The sequence below is a fragment of the Hyla sarda genome, chromosome 6 (assembly GCF_029499605.1).
Source record: "Hyla sarda isolate aHylSar1 chromosome 6, aHylSar1.hap1, whole genome shotgun sequence".
Classification (NCBI taxonomy): Eukaryota; Metazoa; Chordata; class Amphibia; order Anura; family Hylidae; genus Hyla; species Hyla sarda.
In genome coordinates this window covers 8,675,258-8,697,127 of record NC_079194.1, presented here as the reverse complement: position 1 = coordinate 8,697,127, position 21,870 = coordinate 8,675,258, and the positions used below count along the sequence as shown (strand labels likewise).

At 43.2% G+C, this 21,870-nt stretch overlaps 1 protein-coding gene across 10 annotated transcripts in view; it reads right to left on the bottom strand.

Moving 5' to 3' along the window:
- The window catches only part of TGFBR3 (transforming growth factor beta receptor 3), a 378,593-nt gene that overhangs the window by 87,009 nt on the left and 269,714 nt on the right, over positions 1–21,870 (bottom strand). For all 10 annotated transcript variants that reach the window (XM_056523161.1, XM_056523160.1, XM_056523159.1 and 7 more), the window contains 3 exons: positions 19,272–19,455; positions 18,540–18,705; positions 8,910–9,057 (listed from right to left, as the gene is read on the bottom strand). In XM_056523161.1, the coding sequence (XP_056379136.1) occupies positions 8,910–9,057; positions 18,540–18,705; positions 19,272–19,455 (498 nt within the window). The remainder of the gene's footprint in view (positions 1–8,909; positions 9,058–18,539; positions 18,706–19,271; positions 19,456–21,870) is intronic.

Genomic DNA, 21,870 nt, shown 5'->3' with positions numbered 1-21,870 from the left:
CTGACATCTCTGCTTGTCTCGGGAACTGCACAGAGTAGAAGAGGTTTGCTATGGGGATTTGCTTCTACTCTGGACAGTTCCCGAGACAGGTGTCATCAGAGAGCACTTAGATAGAAAAGAACAACTCAACTTCAGCAGCTCATAAGTACTGAAAGGATTAAGATTTTTTAACAGAAGTAATTTACAAATCTGTTTAACTTTCTGGAGCCAGTTGATATATATAAAAAAGTTTTTTCCTGGAATACCCCTTTAACTCACCTTTCTGATTTCCCCCGATATCGGTGTCCCGGTTCTCCGGTGCCGGTCTTCTTCCTGCTTTCTGGGGATGATGAGTCATACTGCGCTCAGGGTATTGCCAGCTGCAGCGATGTCCTGTTTTGGCCGGTGATAGACTGGGCGTACGGTCATGTAACGAGCCCGGGCAGCAGGGAGAGAAGGCGGGGCCCGGGCTCGTTACATGACAGTGCACTTAGCCTATCCCCGGCCAAAACAGGACATCGCTGCAGCTGGCAATACCCTGAGTGCCGTATGACTCATCATCCCCAGAAAGCAGGAAGAAGACCGGCACCGGAGGAACGGGACACTGATATCGGCACAACGGGGGAACGTTGGAAGGTGAATTAAAGTTTGTTTTGTTACTTTTTGCAGCCCGGGCACAGGGGATTATAAAAAATGTACACTACAGATGTCCTTTAAAGTGGTCCTCCGCCCCTAGACATTATATCCCATATCCAAAGGTCTGATGGCGGAGGGTCAGGCACCCAGGCATTCTGAACATTTATGTTCAGAACGCCAGCTTGAGGGCTTCCGTGTTGTGATGTCACCACAGCTGTCACGCCCCCTCCATGCATGTCTATAGGAGGGGGCGTGACGGTTGTGGAGCAGAAGTACATAGCTCCCCCCCCACAATCAGACATTTTATCCCCTATCCTTGGGGCAGAGAACCCCTTTAAGGCTAGGGCTTGATATAAGATAGTTCAGATTGCCTAAATGTTCAGTACCAAAAACAAGCACCACGTTATTCCAAATACAATAGACCCTATAGCCTATTATTCCAGAACAGTGGTCTCCAACATATGGACCTCCAGTTATTGCAAAACTACAACTCCCAACATGCTAGGAGTTGTAGTTTTGAAACAGCTAGAGGTCCACAGTCTGGAGACCACTGTTCTAGATAAGTGTTGGCATAGATATATATAGTCTATAGTGATCTTCTCACTGTCCTTTGAAGGGAACCCCATTCTTGTTCTGCTATAGTGTAATGTCTGCTGGAGAAAGAAGTGCCAAATTAAAGGGGTACTCCGGTGGAAAACTTTTTTTTTTATCAACTGGTGCACGAAAGTTAAACAGATAAGTTAAGCTGATAATCTTAATCCTTCCAGTACTTATCAGCTGCTGCATTCTCCACAGGAAGTTGTTTAGTTCTTTCCAGGCTGACCACAGTGATCTCTGCTGCCACCTCTGTCCATATCAGGAACTGACCAGAGCAGGAAAGATTTTGCTATGGGGATTCCTGACATGGACAGAGGTGGCAGCAGAGAGCACTGTGGTCAGACTGGAATGAACTACACAATTTCCTGTGGAGAATGCAGCAGCTGATAAGTACTGGAAGGATTAAGATATTTTTAAAATAAAATTTACAAATCTGTTTAACGTTCTGGCACCAGTTGATTTAAAAGAAAATGTTTTCCAGCGGAGTACCCCTTTAATTCTCAAATTTCAGAAGTATCCCGATATGTTCGCAGGGACTTCATCCCGTAGCTGTATTTGGAACTAAAAAGTCCTTGTAGGTTCTGGCAATATGAATGTATATATTACTATTCCAGGCCTAAATTTAGACACAAGAACACGAAAGGAAAACTCGCTGCGACTGAGATTAACCATTTTCCAACCAGAACTACTGTAACTTATTTATATATATATATATATATATATATATATATATATGTGTATATGTTACGGATGAGTATGAAACATATGTGATACTTTAATTATAAGTATATAAGTGATTCTGCATTAGTTCAACATTAAACCACTGCATAAGACAATGTCAAAGGCTGTCCGGGGCATGCTGGGAGTAGTAGTTGTGCAAAAGCTGAAGGGCCATAAATGAAAGACCATTTCATTAGAAGATAGACTGCTCAGTGTTGCTCTATAATGTCCTCCATGCTGCTGCTGCGGGTGTGCTACAGAGCAGTGATTTTCCCAACCAGTGTGTCTCCAGCTGTTGCAGAATAACTGTACATTAAACCACTGCATTAGACAATGTCAAAGGCTGTCCGGGCATGCTGGGAGTAGTAGTTTTGCAAAAGCTGGAGGGCCACAAATGAGAGACCACTTCATTAGAACATAGACTGCTCAGTGCTGCTCTATAATGTACTCCATGCTGGGAGTAGTAGTTTTGCAAAAGCCGGAGGGCCACACATGAGAGACCACTTCATTAGAAGATAGACTGCTCAATGCTGCTTTATAATGTCCTCCATGCTGCTGCGGGTGTGCTACAGAGCAGTGATTTTCCCAACCAGTGTGTCTCCAGCTGTTGCAGAATTACTGTACATTTAACCCCTGCATTAGACAATGTCAAAGGCTGTCCGGGCATGCTGGGAGTAGTAGTTTTGCAAGAGCTGGAGGGCTACACATGAGAGACCACTTCATTAGAAGATAGACTGCTCAGTGCTGCTCTATAATGTACTCCATGCTGGGAGTAGTAGTTTCGCAAAAGCTGGAGGGATACAAATGAGAGACCATTTCATTAGAAGATAGACTGCTCAGTGCTGCTCTATAATGTCCTCCATGCTGCTGCTGCTGCGGTGTGCTACAGAGCAGTGTTTTTCTCAACCAGTGTCTCCAGCTGTTGCAAAACTACAACTTCCAGCATGCCCGGACAGTTGTAGTTTTGAAACAGCTAGATTGTCACATTTGGGAGACAATTGCCCAATTCTTCAATGTTAAAAAGTTCAATAGTTAAAAATAAAAAAAAAACACTATATACTATAAAAATGTGCCTATTTTGATGGGAACAATCTATATATTTCCTAAGCACTTCATAATATAGAGAAAGGATAATAACGTCTTACAGCTGGCTTAGGTTATCTGCAGCTGGTAAAGGGAATACCAGTCACTGCGCTTCTTACTGGAAGAGCGCGTTGCGACATATAGCTCTCGCAAATGCCAGATGGTCTATGACTCCCTTAGAAGAATTAGACAAAGCGATAATAACAGCTCAGAGCCCCATGAATGAGGGAAAACAATTCCGAGAGAAACTTCAGTGAAAGTGTATTAATAATAAAGAAAAAAAGATTTTGAATAAAAAAAATAAAAAATAATAATAATAAAAAATAAATAAAAATAAAATTAATAATAATAATTAGAATTTAGTATTTTGTAAAAGAAAAAAAAACAGCACACGGAGATTTCCTTTCTTTGGTGATAACTGTGAAAATTACCCAAACTTAAACCCAGAAGCCTTATAGGGTTAAGTGTGGGATGACAAAAAAAAAACCCCAAGTCCAAACAAGTTATATATATAAGATTTCATTTTTAAATATTTATAGTAAAAGCTAATGAAGAAGCATCGAGGTCGAGAAGACCCAGATGTAAAGTGAAAGGAATCGGAGTGGAAACATTAAGGTCAGCCCCGGTTCACGCTGCACTGAAATAGCCCTGGATGGCAACACAGCAGATCACCATGGTTTATACCGACCGAAAATAACACAAAGCCAAAGAAGAAATAAACCCGAGGGCCCACTGGGACAAAAAATAAAGAGATAAATCAATCCCGCTGAACACTGCGAAAAATCCCATTAGAAATGTATTATTTTTTATTACAAAACACATAATACACTTCTTCCTCTTCTACCAGGTTCAATATGCAATAGCAGGAAAAATACGCATTTCAGGGTCCACAGAACCCTTCATCAGATTGATAACTGATCTGATGAAGGGGTCTGTGAACCCTGAAACGTGTCATTACTGTCCATTTCAATAAATTAAAGATCCTTTGTATGACTTTACATCTGATCTTCTTTGGTTCGACCTGGATACTGCGGCACTTCTTTTTCCTGCAGCTGCCTATTGTCTGTACTACAGGACTGGCATTTTCACTTTCCCTGTGACCCCAAGGCTTAGCAGCACGTCCCAGTTTTTAGAGTATCCCAATCTTGTGGGGTGATATGCATTCACTTTAGCACTCCAGGTGAGCGTCCATCTCATAGAAACGTCTATATACCCCTTTGGGGGCCACCTCATTTGTGAGGTAACACACGAGGCGCTTCCCTCCAGTCTCCCTTTTTTGTCTTATTACACTTATCAGTTGCTAACTGCTCTCTGCTGACATCTCTGTCCATTTTAGGAACTGTCCAGAACAGCATAGTTTGCTATGGGGATTTCCTTTTATTCTGGACAGTTCCTAAAATGGACAGAGATGTCAGCAGAGAGCACTGTGCTCATGATGAAAGCAGACAGCTCTGTGTTTCAAACGGAAAAGAATTTCCACTGTAGTATTCAGCAGCTAATAAGTACAGGAAGGATTAAGATTTTTTAATAGAAGTAATTTACAAATCTGTTTAACTTTCTGGCACCAGTTGATTAAAAAAAAAAAAAATAAATAAAAAAAAGTTTTTCACCGGAGTACCCCTATAAATATCTGCCCCTTCCTTGATCCTCCCACTGCCCTATCTTCAGCAGCAGATCAGCACACAAACTGTTCAATACTGTAGACTGTTGGCTTCCCAGCCAGTAGTCCTGTGGTAATGACAGGTATGTTACCTTTCTTTCCTTCAAGGAATGTATAAAATACATTCACATATTAATACAGAGGAGTCGGAACATTTATCTACCGACTCCACAGCCCTGGTATTAGGCATCCACGCCTCTCAGGGTATAACATAAATACCCCATGACTGTGTAATACAGCATAGTCACTCCCGTTATTAAAATTAAATTCACGCCCATTTGACTATTCCCTGAAATGACAAATTATACACTCGGGAACGGGAGGGCGTGTCAAGAAACTGTAAAAGGGTGTGTGATCAGGATAGCCTTAGCTAATGATAGCAAAAGTTTTTTAGAGTTGGCCACAGGTCTTCTTTAAAGGGGTTATCCAGGAAAAAGCTATTTTTTATATGGCTCCAGAAAGTGAAACAGATTTGTAAATTACTTCTGTTAAAAGCTATTAATCCTTTCAGTACTTGAAGCTGCTGAAGTTGAGTTGTTCTTTTCTGTCTAAGTGCTCTCTGATGACATGTGTCTTGGGGACTGTCCAGAGTAGAAGCAAATCTCCATAGCAAACCTCTTCTACTCTGTGCAGTTCCCGAGACAGACAGAGATGTCAGCAGAGAGCACTGTTGCCAGACAGAAAACAACAACTCAACTTCAGCAGCTGATAATTATTGGAAGGATTAAGATTTTTCAATATAAGTCATTTACAAATCTGTTTAATTTTCTGGAGCCAGTTGATATAGAAAAAAAAAAGTTTTAGGATGTGGAGTCGCAGAATATGAATATGCTAACTACGGGGACGGCTGATTGAGAAGACGGAAAGGAGCAGGGGCGGCCAGCCGACGGGACCCTGCCTCCTGCACGCGACTCCCTGAATTCAGAAGGGGAACTTCGCCAGCCAATATTTCAGAAACCACAGCACCGATTATATTAAGTGAACCCTCTTTGGATTCCTGGTCACCCCCACTATAACCCAGTGTATTGGGTTTAGTTTGGTTGGATCATGGTGACAGTTTTCCTTTAAATCAAACAAGTCTACTCTACTGATTATTTCTGTTTTGGTGAAGACCCTGTCAGCCAAAAATCATCAAAAATCCTAGTTTGTGCGTCTAGAAGAAAAATCTTATTCTGCAATTGGAAAAAGGAGGTGGAAAAATGTCGTTTTACATAATTGTCAGGTTAAGAACAAAGATAAAAGGCCACCATGTAAGTTCACCATTTATAAGTCCAAAACTAACTTATCCAGAAACTGTAAACATTCTCATTAAAGGGGTTATCCAGTAAAAAAAACTATTTTTTCATATCAACTGGCTCCAGAAAGTTAAACAGATCTGTAAATTACTTCTATTAAAAAATCTTAATCCTTCTAGTACTTATCAGCTCCTGAAGTTGAGTTGTTCTTTTCTGTCTGACAACAGTGCTCTCTGCTGACACCTCTGTCTTGTTTCAGGAACTGTCCAGAGTTGGAGCAAATCCTTACAGCAAACCTCTCCTGCTCTGGACAGTTCCTGGCATGGACAGAGGTATCGGCAGAGAGCACTGTGGTCAGACAGAAAAGAACAACTCAACTGATAAGTACTGGTAGGATGAAAAAAATGTTATAGAAGTAATTTACAAATCTGTAAAACTTTCTGGAGCCAGTTGTTTTTCACCGGAATACCCCTTTAATATTATTTACATAGAGATATCATCTTCTCTTTAATGCAGCAAAAACATGAGGTCATGGAGGTCTGGTCCAAAACGCGTCAGCCGTGGAAAGATTCCTTCTCGGCTCCTTTTGGCCATCGCACGTAGACCCCCAGGATTACTGTATTATTGTCAGGAACTTCTGGGTAGACAACTATGTGCAGACTAATATCTATGTGCATTACCGGAGGATTAGGAGTCCTTCAGCAATCTACACAATACATGGAAACTTCACACTTTGGTGAGATCCAATCAATTACCGGGATGATAAGCAATAAAGCCGCATTTATAGGCCACATTTAGAAAACTATAAATAAGTTCATCTACAGATAGAAGTGCACTCCAGATAAGATAAGTCCTGGAAGGTGCTAGAATGTATGTTATTGTACGTGAAATGTTAGCAATCTGTCAACAAGGGCAGGAGGCCGCGCACGTGGGGGGGGATCATGTACGGGGTCTAGAACGCTCACGGCTCGAGGACCCTCCTGAGTGTTTATTATTCATGAAGGAGCAAAAGGCTGCGGAGTGACCGTATTCTAATGTCATCATTAGAGATGAGCGAACTTACAGTAAATTTGATTCGTCACAAACTTCTCGGCTCAGCAGTTGATGACTTTTCCTGCATAAATTAGTTCAGCTTTCAGGTGCTCCGGTGGGCTGGAAAAGGTGGATAGGAGACTCTTTCCTAGGACTGTATCCACCTTTTCCAGCCCACCAGAGCGCCTGAAAGCTGAACTAATTTATGCAGGATAAGTCATCAACTGCCGAGCCGAGAAGTTCGTGACGAATCGAATTTATTGTAAGTTCGCTCATCTCTAGTCATAATTACTAATGAAATTAGTCAACATTTGGAGCAATTTGAAGAATATATAGGGGAGCAGTATAACTAACAATTACTTAAAGGGGTACTCTGGTGGAAAATTACTATTACTAGTTTTTTGTTTTTGTTTTTTTTAAATCAACTGGTGCCAGAAAGTTAAACAGATTTGTAAATTACTTCTATAAAAAAAATCTTAATCCTTCCAGTAGTTATTAGCTGCTGAATACTACAGAGGAAATTCTTTTCTTTTTGGAACACAGAGCTCTCTGCTGACATCATGACCCCAGTGCTCTCTGCTGACACCTCTGTCCATTTTAGAAACTGTCCAGAGTAGGAGAAAATCCCCATAGAAAACATATGCTGCTCTGGACAGTTCCTAAAATGGACAGAGATGTCCGCAGAGAGCACTGTGTTCGTGATGTCAGCAGAGAGCTCTGTGTTCCAAAAAGAAAAGAATTTCCTCTGTAGTATTCAGCAGCTTATAACTACTGTAAGGATTAATATTTCTTAATAGAAGTAATTTACAAATCTATTTAACTTTCTGGCACCAGTTGATTTAAAAAAAAAAAAAAAAGTTTCCACTGGAGTACCCCTTTAATGTTGTTATTAGAAGGACACTTTGAAAAGTAAAATAAACGTTATTTAATAGAAGCCAAAGCGTAACATGTTTCGAGACTAAGACGTCTCTTCATCAGATGATAATTTAGTCATTTGCATCTGATGAAGAGACAAAAAAACTGGGATCAATCTGCGCCAACCAAAGAGTTTAAAGGGGTTCTCCAGTTGAAAACAACTTGAGTTTTTTTTTCACATCAACTGGCTCCAGAAAGTTAAACAGATTTGTAAATTGCTTCTATTAAAAAAAAATTAATCCTCCCAGTACTTATCAGCTGTTGAAGTTGAGTTGTTCTTTTCTGTCTGTCCACAGTGCTCTCTGCTGACACCTCTGTCTGTCTAAGGAACTGTCCAGAGCAGGAGAGGTTTGCTATGGGGATTTGCTCCTACTCTGAACAGTTCCTGAGACAGACAGAGGTATCAGCAGAGAGCACTGTTGTCAGACAGAAAAGAACAACTCAACTTCAGCAGCTGATAACTACTGGAAGGATTAAGATTTTTTGATGGAAGTAATTTACAAATCTGTTTAAACTTTCTGAAGCAAGTGGATATGGAAAACATTTTTTTTACTGGAATACCCCTTTAACCAAGGTCTTGAACTTTACCCAGATTTTTCAATTTATTTCTTAGATTTGAAGGGGGTACTCCGCCCCTAGACATGTTATCCCCTATCGAGAGGAGATAGCGGGACCCCCGCGATCTTGGCTGTGGCACCACAGACATCCGGTGCACAGAGCAAACGTCGCTCCTTGCCGGATGACTGGCGATTCAGGGCGGAGGCTTATGACGTCACAATCACGCCTCGCCCCGCTTGTGACGTCACGGCTACGCCCCCTCAATGCAAGTCTATTGGAGGGGGCGTGACGGCCGTCACGCCCCCTCCAATAGACTTGCATTGAGGGGGCGTAACCGTGACGTTACGAGCTCCTGATGCTGCACCCAACGCTCCAAACGAACGCAGGACGCAGCAGGGAGATGGATATGCTTTGGATAGGGGATAAGATGTCTAGGGGTGGAGTACCCCTTTAAAAACCTTCTCATTACACCAAAAATATTGTATTTGACTTACCAGTATTTCCAGCATTCCCTTGATGTTGTCCGGCCTGATAACCCAGTTGACTGATTCTTTACACTTGAGGATAAGGACGAGATTCTTGACAAGACTGGTGTCGGGATGGCGCGGACTGATGTCAACAATTATGTCGACCTGAAATGAACTACAAAAAGGAAAATAAAGTCAGACCCAATGAGGAATGTCCGATGTGACCCAATGAGGAATGTCCGATGTGACCCAATGAGGAATGTCCGATGTGACCCAATGAGGAATGTCCGATGTGACCCAATGAGGAATGTCCGATGTGACCCAATGAGGAATGTCCGATGTGACCCAATGAGGAATGTCCGATGTGACCCAATGAGGAATGTCCGATGTGACCCAATGAGGAATGTCCGATGTGACCCAATGAGGAATGTCCGATGTGACCCAATGAGGAATGTCCGATGTGACCCAATGAGGAATGTCCGAAGTGACCCAATGAGGAATGTCCGAAGTGACCCAATGAGGAATGTCCGAAGTGACCCAATGAGGAATGTCCGAAGTGACCCAATGAGGAATGTCCGAAGTGACCCAATGAGGAATGTCCGAAGTGACCCAATGAGGAATGTCCGATGTGACCCAATGAGGAGTGTCCGATGTGACCCAATGAGGAGTGTCCGATGTGACCCAATGAGGAGTGTCCGATGTGACCCAATGAGGAATGTCCGAAGTGACCCAATGAGGAATGTCCGAAGTGACCCAATGAGGAATGTCCGAAGTGACCCAATGAGGAATGTCCGAAGTGACCCAATGAGGAATGTCCGAAGTGACCCAATGAGGAATGTCCAATGTGACCCAATGAGGAATGTCCGATGTGACCCAATGAGGAATGTCCGATGTGACCCAATGAGGAGTGTCCGATGTGACCCAATGAGGAGTGTCCGATGTGACCCAATGAGGAGTGTCCGATGTGACCCAATGAGGAGTGTCCGATGTGACCCAATGAGGAGTGTCCGATGTGACCCAATGAGGAATGTCCGATGTGACCCAATGAGGAATGTCCGATGTGACCCAATGAGGAATGTCCGATGTGACCCAATGAGGAATGTCCGATGTGACCCAATGAGGAATGTCCGATGTGACCCAATGAGGAATGTCCGATGTGACCCAATGAGGAATGTCCGATGTGACCCAATGAGGAATGTCCGATGTGACCCAATGAGGAATGTCCGATGTGACCCAATGAGGAATGTCCGATGTGACGCGTCTATCAGTCAGATGTATTGTGATCCAGCATCTGCTCAACCAATTAAATAATAACATTTATGCCAAAAATCAAACATGTGGAAAGCAGATACAACCTGGACACATTCAATCTACTGACTGATAACAGACGGACATGTATTTGGGTTAAAAGATACTTTAGAGGTGCTCGGAGCCAAGGTGTGAAATGCTCAGTGAGTCGGAACCTGGTCAGAAGGTTAGAAGTTCATAGACGTCCATGGTCCGGGGACATTGTCTTTGTGATACAATAAGCAGATACGTAGACGACACACTAATAAAATTAAAGGGGTTATCCAAGAAAAAAATTTTTTTTTATATATATATATATATATATATATCAACTGGCTCCAGAAAGTTAAACAGATTTGTAAATTACTTCTATCAAAAAATCTTAATCCTTTCAGTACTTATGAGCTTCTGAAGTTAAGGTTGTTCTTTTCTGTCTAAGTGCTCTCTGATGACACGTGTCTCGGGAACCGCCCAGTTTAGAAGCAAATCCCCATAGCAAACCTCTTCTAAACTGGGCGGTTCCCGAGACACGTGTCATCAGAGAGCACTTAGACAGAAAAGAACAACCTTAACTTCAGAAGCTCATAAGTACTGAAAGGATTAAGATTTTTTAATAGAAGTAATTTACAAATCTGTTTAACTTTCTGGAGCCAGTTGTTATATAAAAAAAAAAGTTTTTTCCTTTAACTACATGCTTGTGGAAATCTCAGTTAGCTGACCATCTAATGTGTATGGGGGCCCCCCAGACTCTTCCCCAATGGCAGATGTTTTAGAAGAGAAGGATCGGGCAGTTGAATCTGCATATGCCTGATCCTTTTTCACTGAATGGAGATATGTGGAGGCACAAAGCACTCTGGCAGTAGCTCACTCTCCTCTTCCAATTCAGAACATATACATGCTGGCTGAACACTGGAGCCACTGGAGCCACTGGAGCCACGCCTTGCTTAAAGCTCAGTTCACATCTACACTGGAGCCACTTTTGCATAATTCTTTTGTATTTGCTGTGCAGAATAGCATAGCATACAAAGTTATTCTTCCAATCAAAGCCATGAATACCATGCTGGAACAGACCAGATTATAAGTAAATGGGGTCCGCAACAGCTTGAACACAACGCAAACGTGAACACAACCTTAAATGTGTACCCCGCTGGAAAACATTTTTTTTTTCAATCAACTTGCTCCAGAAAGTTAAACAGATTTGTAAATTATACAAAAAAGAAGATTGCAGCAGCACACATTGGTCAAAAAATTGTGGCTCTTAGCGTACTTTTTGATCAAAACGTGTCCCCCATCCACCACGGGGAGGTGACCTCATTTAGGATGGGGAACCTAGCACAAATTCTGCGCCTAACGCTCATATCCACTCACCTCTGCTGGGCATATAGCCTCTATCCAGCATGTCACCCAGTCAGAGGCTATATGCCCAGCAGAGGTGAGTTGGTATCTGAGCGTTAGGCTCAGAATTTGTCCTAGGGTCCCATCCTAAATGAGGTCACCTCCCCGTGGTGGATGGGGGACACGTTTTGATCAGAGTGCACTAAGAGCCTCCATTTTTTGACCAATGTGTGCTGCTGCAATCCTCTTTTTTGTATACTCTGTATCTGCCACAGCAGTGTGCACCCGTGTATTAGGTTGTTGTGCTGGCTATTTTTCTTTTTGCTTAGATTTGTAAATTACTTATATTTAAAAATCTTAATCCTTCCAGTACTTATCAGCTGCTGTATGCTCCACAGGAAGTTGTGTATTTCTTTCCAGTCTGACCACAGTGCTCTCTGCTGACACCTCTGTCCATGTCAGGAACTGTCCAGAGCAGGAACAAATCACCATAGCAAACCTCTCCTGCTCTGGACGGTTCCTGACATGGACAGAGGTGTCAGCAGAGAGCACTGTGGTCAGACAGAAAAGAAATTCAAAAAAAGAAAAGAACTTCCTGTGGAGCATACAGCAACTGATAAGTACTGGAAGGTTAAATATTTTTAAATAGAAGTAAATTACAAATCTGTTTAACTTTCTGGCACCAGTTGATTAAAAACATTTTTTAACTCTTTAAACTGGCGGATTTGGATGGGACCGGCCAACCATGTAATGTCCATGGTCACTTTCCGACTTACCACCCTTAGATGACTTTGGGAAAGGTAGCAGTGGGATTTCAATAAATCCAGACTTTTTGTAGGTGTCTGGCAGTGTCTTACTCCCCTCTTACTATATAGAACACAAGCACGATTGACTGGGCCAAGTGTGGACGTGCTGGGGGGGGGGGGTTGGAAGAGACATCTGTTGCCCAAATAAATGTTCAGCCAATAGCTTTGCGAGGCGTCTTCCCATCTCTAAAAATGAGACGGACTTTATCCTCCAATTTTACGAGGATCCTTTGGTAGATAGGACAACATCCCCCATTTACGGTCACATCTAACATTTACTCATCATTATGAAGCTTTGGTGGTGAATGTTTTTTATTTGAAGTTACCATCCAGCTCCCGGCAAACCTCCAAACCCTGGCACCCGGAGCGGTCATTAAACACAGAGAACGCCAAGTTTTAATCCATGGTAACGTAAAAACTTAAAAATAAAAAATAATAAAATGATGAAGGAATCTTATTCAAAGCTCAGAAAAACCAAAAAGTCTATATTACTAAAGCCTAAAAATACGCTGGGCGTTCCATGTACCAGGGCGACCAGCTGCCCGCTACCTCCAATTTCACTTTCTATGGCAATTAGAGTTTGGCAAAGTAATACGCTCCGGAGATTGAGAGCAGATGTTGTACACAGACGATCTTCACGCCATCGGATCAGGACTTTAGCAGTGTTTCTCAACCAGGGTGCCTCCAGCTGTTGCAAAACTACAATTCCCAGCATGCCCGGACAGCCGTTGGCACCTCTGTCCATTTTAGGAACTGTGCAGAGCAGGAGTTACCGTATTTTTCGCCGTATAAGAAGCACTTTTTCTTCCCCAAAACTGGGGGGGGGAAAGTTGGTGCGGCTTATATGGCGAATACACCCCTATCGCGGCGGTCCCGGTGGCCATCAACGGCCGGGACCCACGGCTAATACAGGACATCACCGATCGCGGTGATGCCCTGTATTAACCCTTCAGACGCGGCGATCAAAGCTGACCGCCGCGTCTGAAGGGAAAGTGACACTAACCCGGCTGTTCATTCGGGCTGTTCGGGACCGTCGCGGTAAAATCGCGGCGTCCCGAACAGCTTACAGGACACCGGGAGGGACCTTACCTGCCTCCTCGGTGTCTGCTCCGTGCCGGGATTCCCTGCATGGCCGGTGCTCTCCTTTGACGTCATCACGTCGTCGCGCACGTCGTCCCGTCATCCAATAGGAGCGGCGTGCGTAGCGACGTAATGACGCCAATGGAGAGCGTGGACACCACGGGGAAGAAGATGTACAGAACGTCGGGGACACCACGGGGACGCGGCAACAGCGATGGAGCGACATCCAGGGCAGCGGTGACGGGTCCGGAGCGGCGGGGACAGGTGAGTATTACCTCCTATCCAGTGGTCTTCAACCTGCGGACCTCCAGATGTTGCAAAACTACAAATCCCAGCATGCCCGGACAGCCAACGGCTGTCCGGGCATGCTGGGAGTTGTAGTTTTGCAACATCTGGAGGTCCGCAGGTTGAAGATCACTGTTGGGTTCAGAATCTTTTTTTTCTAGATTTTGCACCTTTAAAATTGGATGCGTCTTATATGCCGGTGCGTCCTATAGGGCGAAAAATACGGTGATCCCCATAGCAAACCTCTCCTGCTCTAGACAGTTCCAGACATGGACAGAGGTGTCAGCAGAGAGCACTGCGGTCAGACAGAAAGGAAGTTGAAAAAGAAAAGAACTTCCTCTGTAGTATACAGCAACTGATTAGTACTGGAAGGATTAAGATTGTTTTAATAGAAGTCATTTACAAATCTGTTTAAAGGGGTACTCCGGTGAAAACCTCTTTTCTTTTAAATCAACTGGTGGCAGAAAGTTAAACGTATTTGTAAATTACTTCTATTGTAAATTACCGCCACCCGCTACTCTCCCCCTGCCTGTTCGGGGGTCCTGAGATCTATCACCGCCACTGCTCCCCCCACCGCCGCACCGCGCCTAGGGGTGCCTCCAGCTGTTGCAAAACTACTACTCCCAGCATGCCCAGACAGCCGTTGGCTGTCCGGGCATGCTGGGAGTTGTAGTTTTGCAACAGCTGGAGGGCCTACTGTAGGTATAGTATATTATACAGACCCCTGTCCATCCCAGAACCCTGACTCACCTTCCCAGTTGCTGCAGGGACCGTCCGGGGAGGGTGGTCCGGGCCATCCATCCTTCCTGTAGTGTCCGGCGGCATTCCGGGTGGAGGGTGAACCGGTCCGGGCTGTTCCTCTTCTCCACTCGGGGCAGGCTCCGGCCTAGTAACACTGCATAGATGCCGCTGCGCAGCGACGCACCTGACGTCACGGCGTAGCGGCGTCTATGCAGCGTACTAGGCCGGAGCCTGCCCGGAGTGGAGAAGAGGACCCCCGGAGAAGAAGGACAGCCCGGACCGGTTCCCCCTCCACCCGAAATGCCGCCGGACACTACAGGAAAGATGGTTGGCCCGGACCACCCCCATTACGGGTAAGTTAAATTTTTTTTATTGACTCGGAGGGTGGGGGAGGGGCCCGACCGGTATAGCGGTATGGGCAAAAATTCCATACCGTGGGAGAAAAAGAAAACGGTATCCGGTTCATACCGGTATACCGCCCAGCACTACGGTGGGGGGTGTGACGCGGTGCGGTGGTCGCGGTGCGGCGGGTCGGGGGGGGGTCACGGTGCGGTGGGGGCGGTGCGGGGGGCGGGGCATTATCGGCTTATCGGCAAGGTAATTGCAGATACCGATAATGCCAAAAATCGTGATAATCGGCCGATAATATCGTCCATACCGATAATCAATCGATCCCTAGTAAAAATGACATTTTTTTCTATATTCTGTGGTCAATACAATTTAAATGATACCCATGATTACACACTTTTCTATTATTGTTTAAAAAAACAATCTCAAACTTTTTAACCAAATTAGTACGTTTAAAATCCCTCTATTTTGAAAACCTTTCACTTTTTCATTTTTCCGTATAAGCGGCGGTATGAGGGCTCATTTTTTGCGCCGTGATCTGTACTTTTTATTGATACCACATTTGTGTATTTAAGACTATTACTTATTATTATTATTATTATTATTTTTTTTTTGGAATATGATGTGACAAAAAAGCAGCAATTTTTGACTTTTTTGTTTTTGTTTACATTTACGCCGCTCACCGTACGGGATCATTAACATTATATTTTGTATATTTTGATAGTTTGGACATTTATGTAGACAACGTTACCAAATAGGTTTATACATTTAAAAAAAATTTTTTTTTTACACTTTTTGGGAGTAAAATGGAAAAAAAGGGACTGATCAGTGTTATCGGCGATCTTCTGCTCTGGTCTGCGTGATCTCAGACCAGGGCAGAAGACCTGTGGAGACGATTCCCTGCAGCAGCGCCGCAGGTGATCCAATCATCCATTTTTCTGACCGCATTGGCGCAGATGCTGTGGTCTGTATTGATCACGGCATCTGAGGGGTTAATGGCAGACATAAGCGTTATTGCTCATGTCTGCCATTACTGGCGGGTCCCTGGCTGCTGATTGCATTATTGTGTATCATTAAAGGGGTATTCCAGGCTAAAACTTTTTTTTATATATCAACTGGCTCCGGAAAGTTAAACAGATTTGTAAATTACTTCTATTAAAAAATCTTAATCCTTCCAATAGATATTAGCTTCTGAAGTTGAGTTGTTGTTTTCTGTCTAACTGCTCAATGATGATGTCACGTCCAGGGAGTTGTGCAGTTCCTATGGGGATATTCTCCCATCATGCACAGCTCCCGGGACGTGACATCACCATTGAGCAGTTAGACAGAAAACAACAACTCAACTTCAGAAGCTAATAACTATTGGAAGGATTAAGATTTTTTAATAGAAGTAATTTACAAATCTGTTTAACTTTCCGGAGCCAGTTGATTTTTACATATATATATATATATATATATATATATATATATATATATATATATATATATATATAAAAGTTTTTGCCTGGAATACCCCTTTAACCTAACGCTTCAACAGACCAGGACATACATTTATGTCCTGTACATGACCGCGAGCACCGGAACGGTGCTCGCGGTCATGTACAGGACATAAATGTATGTCCTGGTGGTTAAGGGGTTAGGTTAATGATACACAATAATGCAATTTCCTTTTAACAGCAATGACGGCCTTTGCTTTTATGTCAGATTTATGATGTCACTCCCTCTATGATGTCATATATGTGCTGTAATGTTATAATGGTGATCAAAAGGTTCCAAAAACTTTTGACATGTCCTACAGATGGTCCCATAGACTGGCTCCAGAAAGTTAAACAGATTTGTAAATTACTTCTATTAAAAAATCTTAATCCTTTCAGTACTCATGAGCTTCTGAAGTTAAGGTTGTTCTTTTCTGTCTAAGTGCTCTCTGATGACACCTGTCTCCCCGCCCAGTTTAGAAGAGGTTTACTATGGGGATTTGCTTCTAAACTGGGCGGTTCCCGAGACAGGTGTCATCAGAGAGCACTTAGACCGAAAAGAACAACCTTAACTTCAGAAGCTCATAAGTACTGAAAGGATTAAGATTTTTTTAATAGAAGTAATTTACAAATCTGTTTAACTTTCTGGAGCCAGTTGATATATATAAAAAAGTTTTTTCCTGGAATTCCCCTTTAAACACGCGACAGCTTCAAAGTGGAAGTCTATGGGACCATCTCGAAACAGCCATGTGCTTCTCCCTGCTAGTTCTATCGATCCGTCAGGGTCTAAACACCCAAAAACCCCAATCGAAACAAAACATTTGAGAAGCATCAACAGAGAAAGAAAGGGTTACAAATCGGCGACTGGATATTGGACTGCTCCTATTTGCCAGGTAGCCAATAATAGGACGTGGTGTCATTAAACCGGGAATACGCGAAGTGCTCACGTACAATAAAGAAAGTCCAAAACATGCAACACCAAGAAAATGAGGAACGGAGCACTCACCCAGTAATGTGTCCCAAATTGGCAGATCGTTAATGACGTATGGTCATCTTTTGGCAGGGAGGAGGTGCGGCCTGACGAAGTGCCGTTTGGCATGATGCGGCCTGTGGCCGGCGTCTGAGCGGTCTGTGACCATACGTCATTAACGATTTGGGACACATTACTGGGTGAGTGCTCCATTCCTCGTTTTCTTGGTGTTGCAAACTTTTGAGAAGGTTTTTGAAAACTCAGTGAACCATAAAGTCTTTAAAGGGGTATGCCGGTGAAAACCTTTTTTCTTTTAAATCAACTGGTGGCAGAAAGTTAAACATATTTGTAAATTACTTCTATTAAAAAATCTCAATCCTTCCTGTACTTATTAGCTGCTGAATACTACAGAGGAAATTCTTTTCTTTTTGGAATTCTCTCTGATGACATCACGAGCACAGTGCTCTCTGCTGACATTATAATAATAATAATAATAATAATGCTTTATTTATTGTTGTCATTAGTGGGATTTGATCCCAAGTCCCCAGCACTGCAAGGCAGCAGTGCTAACCACTGAGCCACCATGCTGCCCTTAGCATACATCTGCTATGCATGGTTGCTAAAATGGACAGAGATGTCAGAGAGAACTGTGCTCGTGATGTCATCAGTGTTCCAAAAAGAAAGGAATTTCCTCTGTAGCATTCAGCAGCTAATAAGTACTGGAAGGATTAAGATTTTTTAATAGAAGTAATTTACAAATATGTTTAACTTTCTGCCACCAGATGATTTAAAAGAAAAAAGGTTTTACCCGGAGTACCCCTTTAAGTTTTTTTTTTCTATAAACAACACTCATCACCCATCTGCAGGGGGGGTCCCGATTGGTGGTAATCCCACCAACCAAGAGAACAGAGGTCCCATCAAATCCCATCTGAATGGAGTTGTATTTGGACCATGTGCTCGGCCACTCTCTTCAACTGGGCCTGAGGAAGACGGCTGAGAACGGAAATAGTTAGTCAGACCCATACAGATCAAAGGAGGAGCAACGCTCGTGATCACTGGGGGCCGCACCAGTCGGACCCTCACTGCTCAGACACCCTTTACCATCCTTAGTGCTGTTAGGGAAGCATCTCCCCCAATTGTGCTTTTTTATAGGCGCACAGGGTACATGGCTCCTTTGCAGGTCCTATAGTCAGATCACATGACTGCTGGGGCCGGAACCATACACCAAGACATCACGTGGCTGCAGGAACGATATCTGGGCTACGGAGGGATCGGGCTTTAGTGCATCGCAACACGTGCGTTCCCCATAAACAATGTTGTGCTCCATTACCTGTACATTTTGTCTCGGGGAGAGTCCAGCTCTATGATGTAAACCAGCTGCTTGTCCTCCGGCTCCATCGCACAACTCTCCACAAACTGCGGCTCCAGATAGCGGCCGAGATAATTCAGAGAAATGAAGTTCTTCTGGATGCTGCACGTCGCCGGAAAAGAATTATCTGAAACGGAAGAGTCAAGGAGTCAACTATATCCTCTATGAACCATAGGTGGAGATATACCAAAAACTGAGGAGAGGGGGAGGAGGGGTGTAGTACCCCATAGCAACCAATCAGATCGCTGCTTATATATTTAAAAGGCCTTTTAAAAATAATTAAGAAGCGATCTGATTGGTTGCTATGGGCAACTACACCCCTCCTCCACCTCTGCACAGATTTTGGTAAATCTCACAAATAAAGTTTAGTAGATATTTTTCTATATTTTTGCACTGATCCTCCAATATAGTTTCCCCCCATTGTACAGGCTGCTGGTGAAATGCATTCTGGGAAGTGTTGTCTTTTTCCAGGCACTGTACAGTAATCTGATATAGGAAAAACATGTTCTCCCGGAAAACCACGCCATAGCCGGAACGCCCAACCTGTGGCTCTCGCGCACATTCCACCATGCTGGGAGTTGTAGTTATGCAATAGCCGGAGTACGGCTGATAGGATCACTGCTCTATAATATATACGCTCAGCTGTGGTGCAGTATATATACCGTATATATGTGTGGTAATCATGCATCATACCTTCCCCCACTCTGATGTCAATGTAATTGGTCATTTTCATTTCGGAAAAAGACGTGACAGCTCCGTAATTCTCCACCGTCCATTTTAGCAAGGGCTCATTTTCGGTGGGAAGGGACTTCACCTCCGTCCGTGTGTTCTGGGAGAGACTTTCTGCATCATAGTGAACCGAGGAGCCTAATGATACCTGCAGGGGCAAAATATTAGGATTCAGTATATGTTCTCATCTGATTATATAACAGTATAACATCACCGTGTACTATCCCTGTACTGTGACATCACTGTGTATTATCTCTGTACTGTGGAATCACTGTGTATTATCCCTGTACTGTGGAATCACTGTGTATTATCCCTGTACTGTGACATCACTGTGTATTATCCCTGTACTGTGACATCACTGTGTATTATCCCTGTACTGTGACATCACTGTGTGTATTATCCCTGTACTGTGACATCACTGTGTGTATTATCCCTGTACTGTGACATCACTGTGTATTATCCCTGTACTGTGACATCACTTGTATTATCCCTGTACTGTGACATCACTGTGTATTATCCCTGTACTGTGACATCACTTGTATTATCCCTGTACTGTGACATCACTGTGTATTATCCCTGTACTGTGACATCACTGTGTATTATCCCTGTATTGTGACATCACTGTGTATTATCCCTGTACTATGACATCACTGTGTATTATCCCTGTATTGTGACATCACTGTGTATTATCCCTGTACTGTGACATCACTGTGTGTATTATCCCTGTACTGTGACATCACTGTGTATTATCCCTGTACTGTGACATCACTGTGTGTATTATCCCTGTACTGTGACATCACTGTGTGTAGTATCCCTGTACTGTGACATCACTGTGTGTATTATCCCTGTACTGTGACATCACTGTGTGTATTATCCCTGTACTGTGACATCACTGTGTGTATTATCCCTGTACTGTGACATCACTTGTATTATCCCTGTACTGTGACATCACTGTGTATTATCCCTGTACTGTGACATCACTTGTATTATCCCTGTACTGTGACATCACTGTGAATTATCCCTGTACTGTGACATCACTGTGTATTATCCCTGTATTGTGACATCACTGTGTATTATCCCTGTACTGTGACATCACTGTGTATTATCCCTGTATTGTGACATCACTGTGTATTATCCCTGTATTGTGACATCACTGTGTATTATCCCTGTACTGTGACATCACTGTGTGTATTATCCCTGTACTGTGACATCACTGTGTATTATCCCTGTACTGTGACATCACTGTGTGTATTATCCCTGTACTGTGACATCACTGTGTATTATCCCTGTACTGTGACATCACTGTGTATTATCCCTGTACTGTGACATCACTGTGTGTATTATGTCTGTACTGTGACATCACTGTGTGTATTATGTCTGTACTGTGACATCACTGTGTATATTATCCCTGTACTGTGACATCACTGTGTGTATTATCCCTGTACTGTGACATCACTGTATATTATCCCTGTACTGTGACATCACTGTATATTATCCCTGTACTGTGACATCACTGTATATTATCCCTGTACTGTGACATCACTGTGTATTATCCCTGTACTGTGACATCACTGTATACTATCCCTGTACTGTGACATCACTGTGTATTATCCCTGTACTGTGACATCACTGTGTGTATTATCCCTGTACTGTGACATCACTGTGTGTATTATCCCTGTACTGTGACATCACTGTATATTATCCCTGTACTGTGACATCACTGTATATTATCCCTGTACTGTGACATCACTGTGTATTATGCCTGTACTGTGACATCACTGTATATTATCCCTGTACTGTGACATCACTGTATATTATCCCTGTACTGTGACATCACTGTGTGTATTATCCCTGTACTGTGACATCACTGTGTATATTATCCCTGTACTGTGACATCACTGTGTATTATCCCTGTACTGTGACATCACTGTGTATTATCCCTGTACTGTGACATCACTGTGTGTATTATCCCTGTACTGTGACATCACTGTGTGTATTATCCCTGTACTGTGACATCACTGTGTGTATTATCCCTGTACTGTGACATCACTGTGTGTATTATCCCTGTACTGTGACATCACCGTGTATTATCCCTGTACTGTGACATCACTGTGTGTATTATCTCTGTACTGTGACATCACTGTGTGTATTATCCCTGTACTGTGACATCACTGTGTGTATTATCCCTGTACTGTGACATCACTGTGTGTATTATCCCTGTACTGTGACATCACTGTGTATTATCCCTGTACTGTGACATCACTGTGTATTATCCCTGTACTGTGACATCACTGTGTGTATTATCCCTGTACTGTGACATCACTGTGTGTATTATCCCTGTACTGTGACATCACTGTGTGTATTATCCCTGTACTGTGACATCACTGTGTGTATTATCCCTGTACTGTGACATCACCGTGTATTATCCCTGTACTGTGACATCACTGTGTGTATTATCTCTGTACTGTGACATCACTGTGTGTATTATCCCTGTACTGTGACATCACTGTGTGTATTATCCCTGTACTGTGACATCACTGTGTGTATTATCCCTGTACTGTGA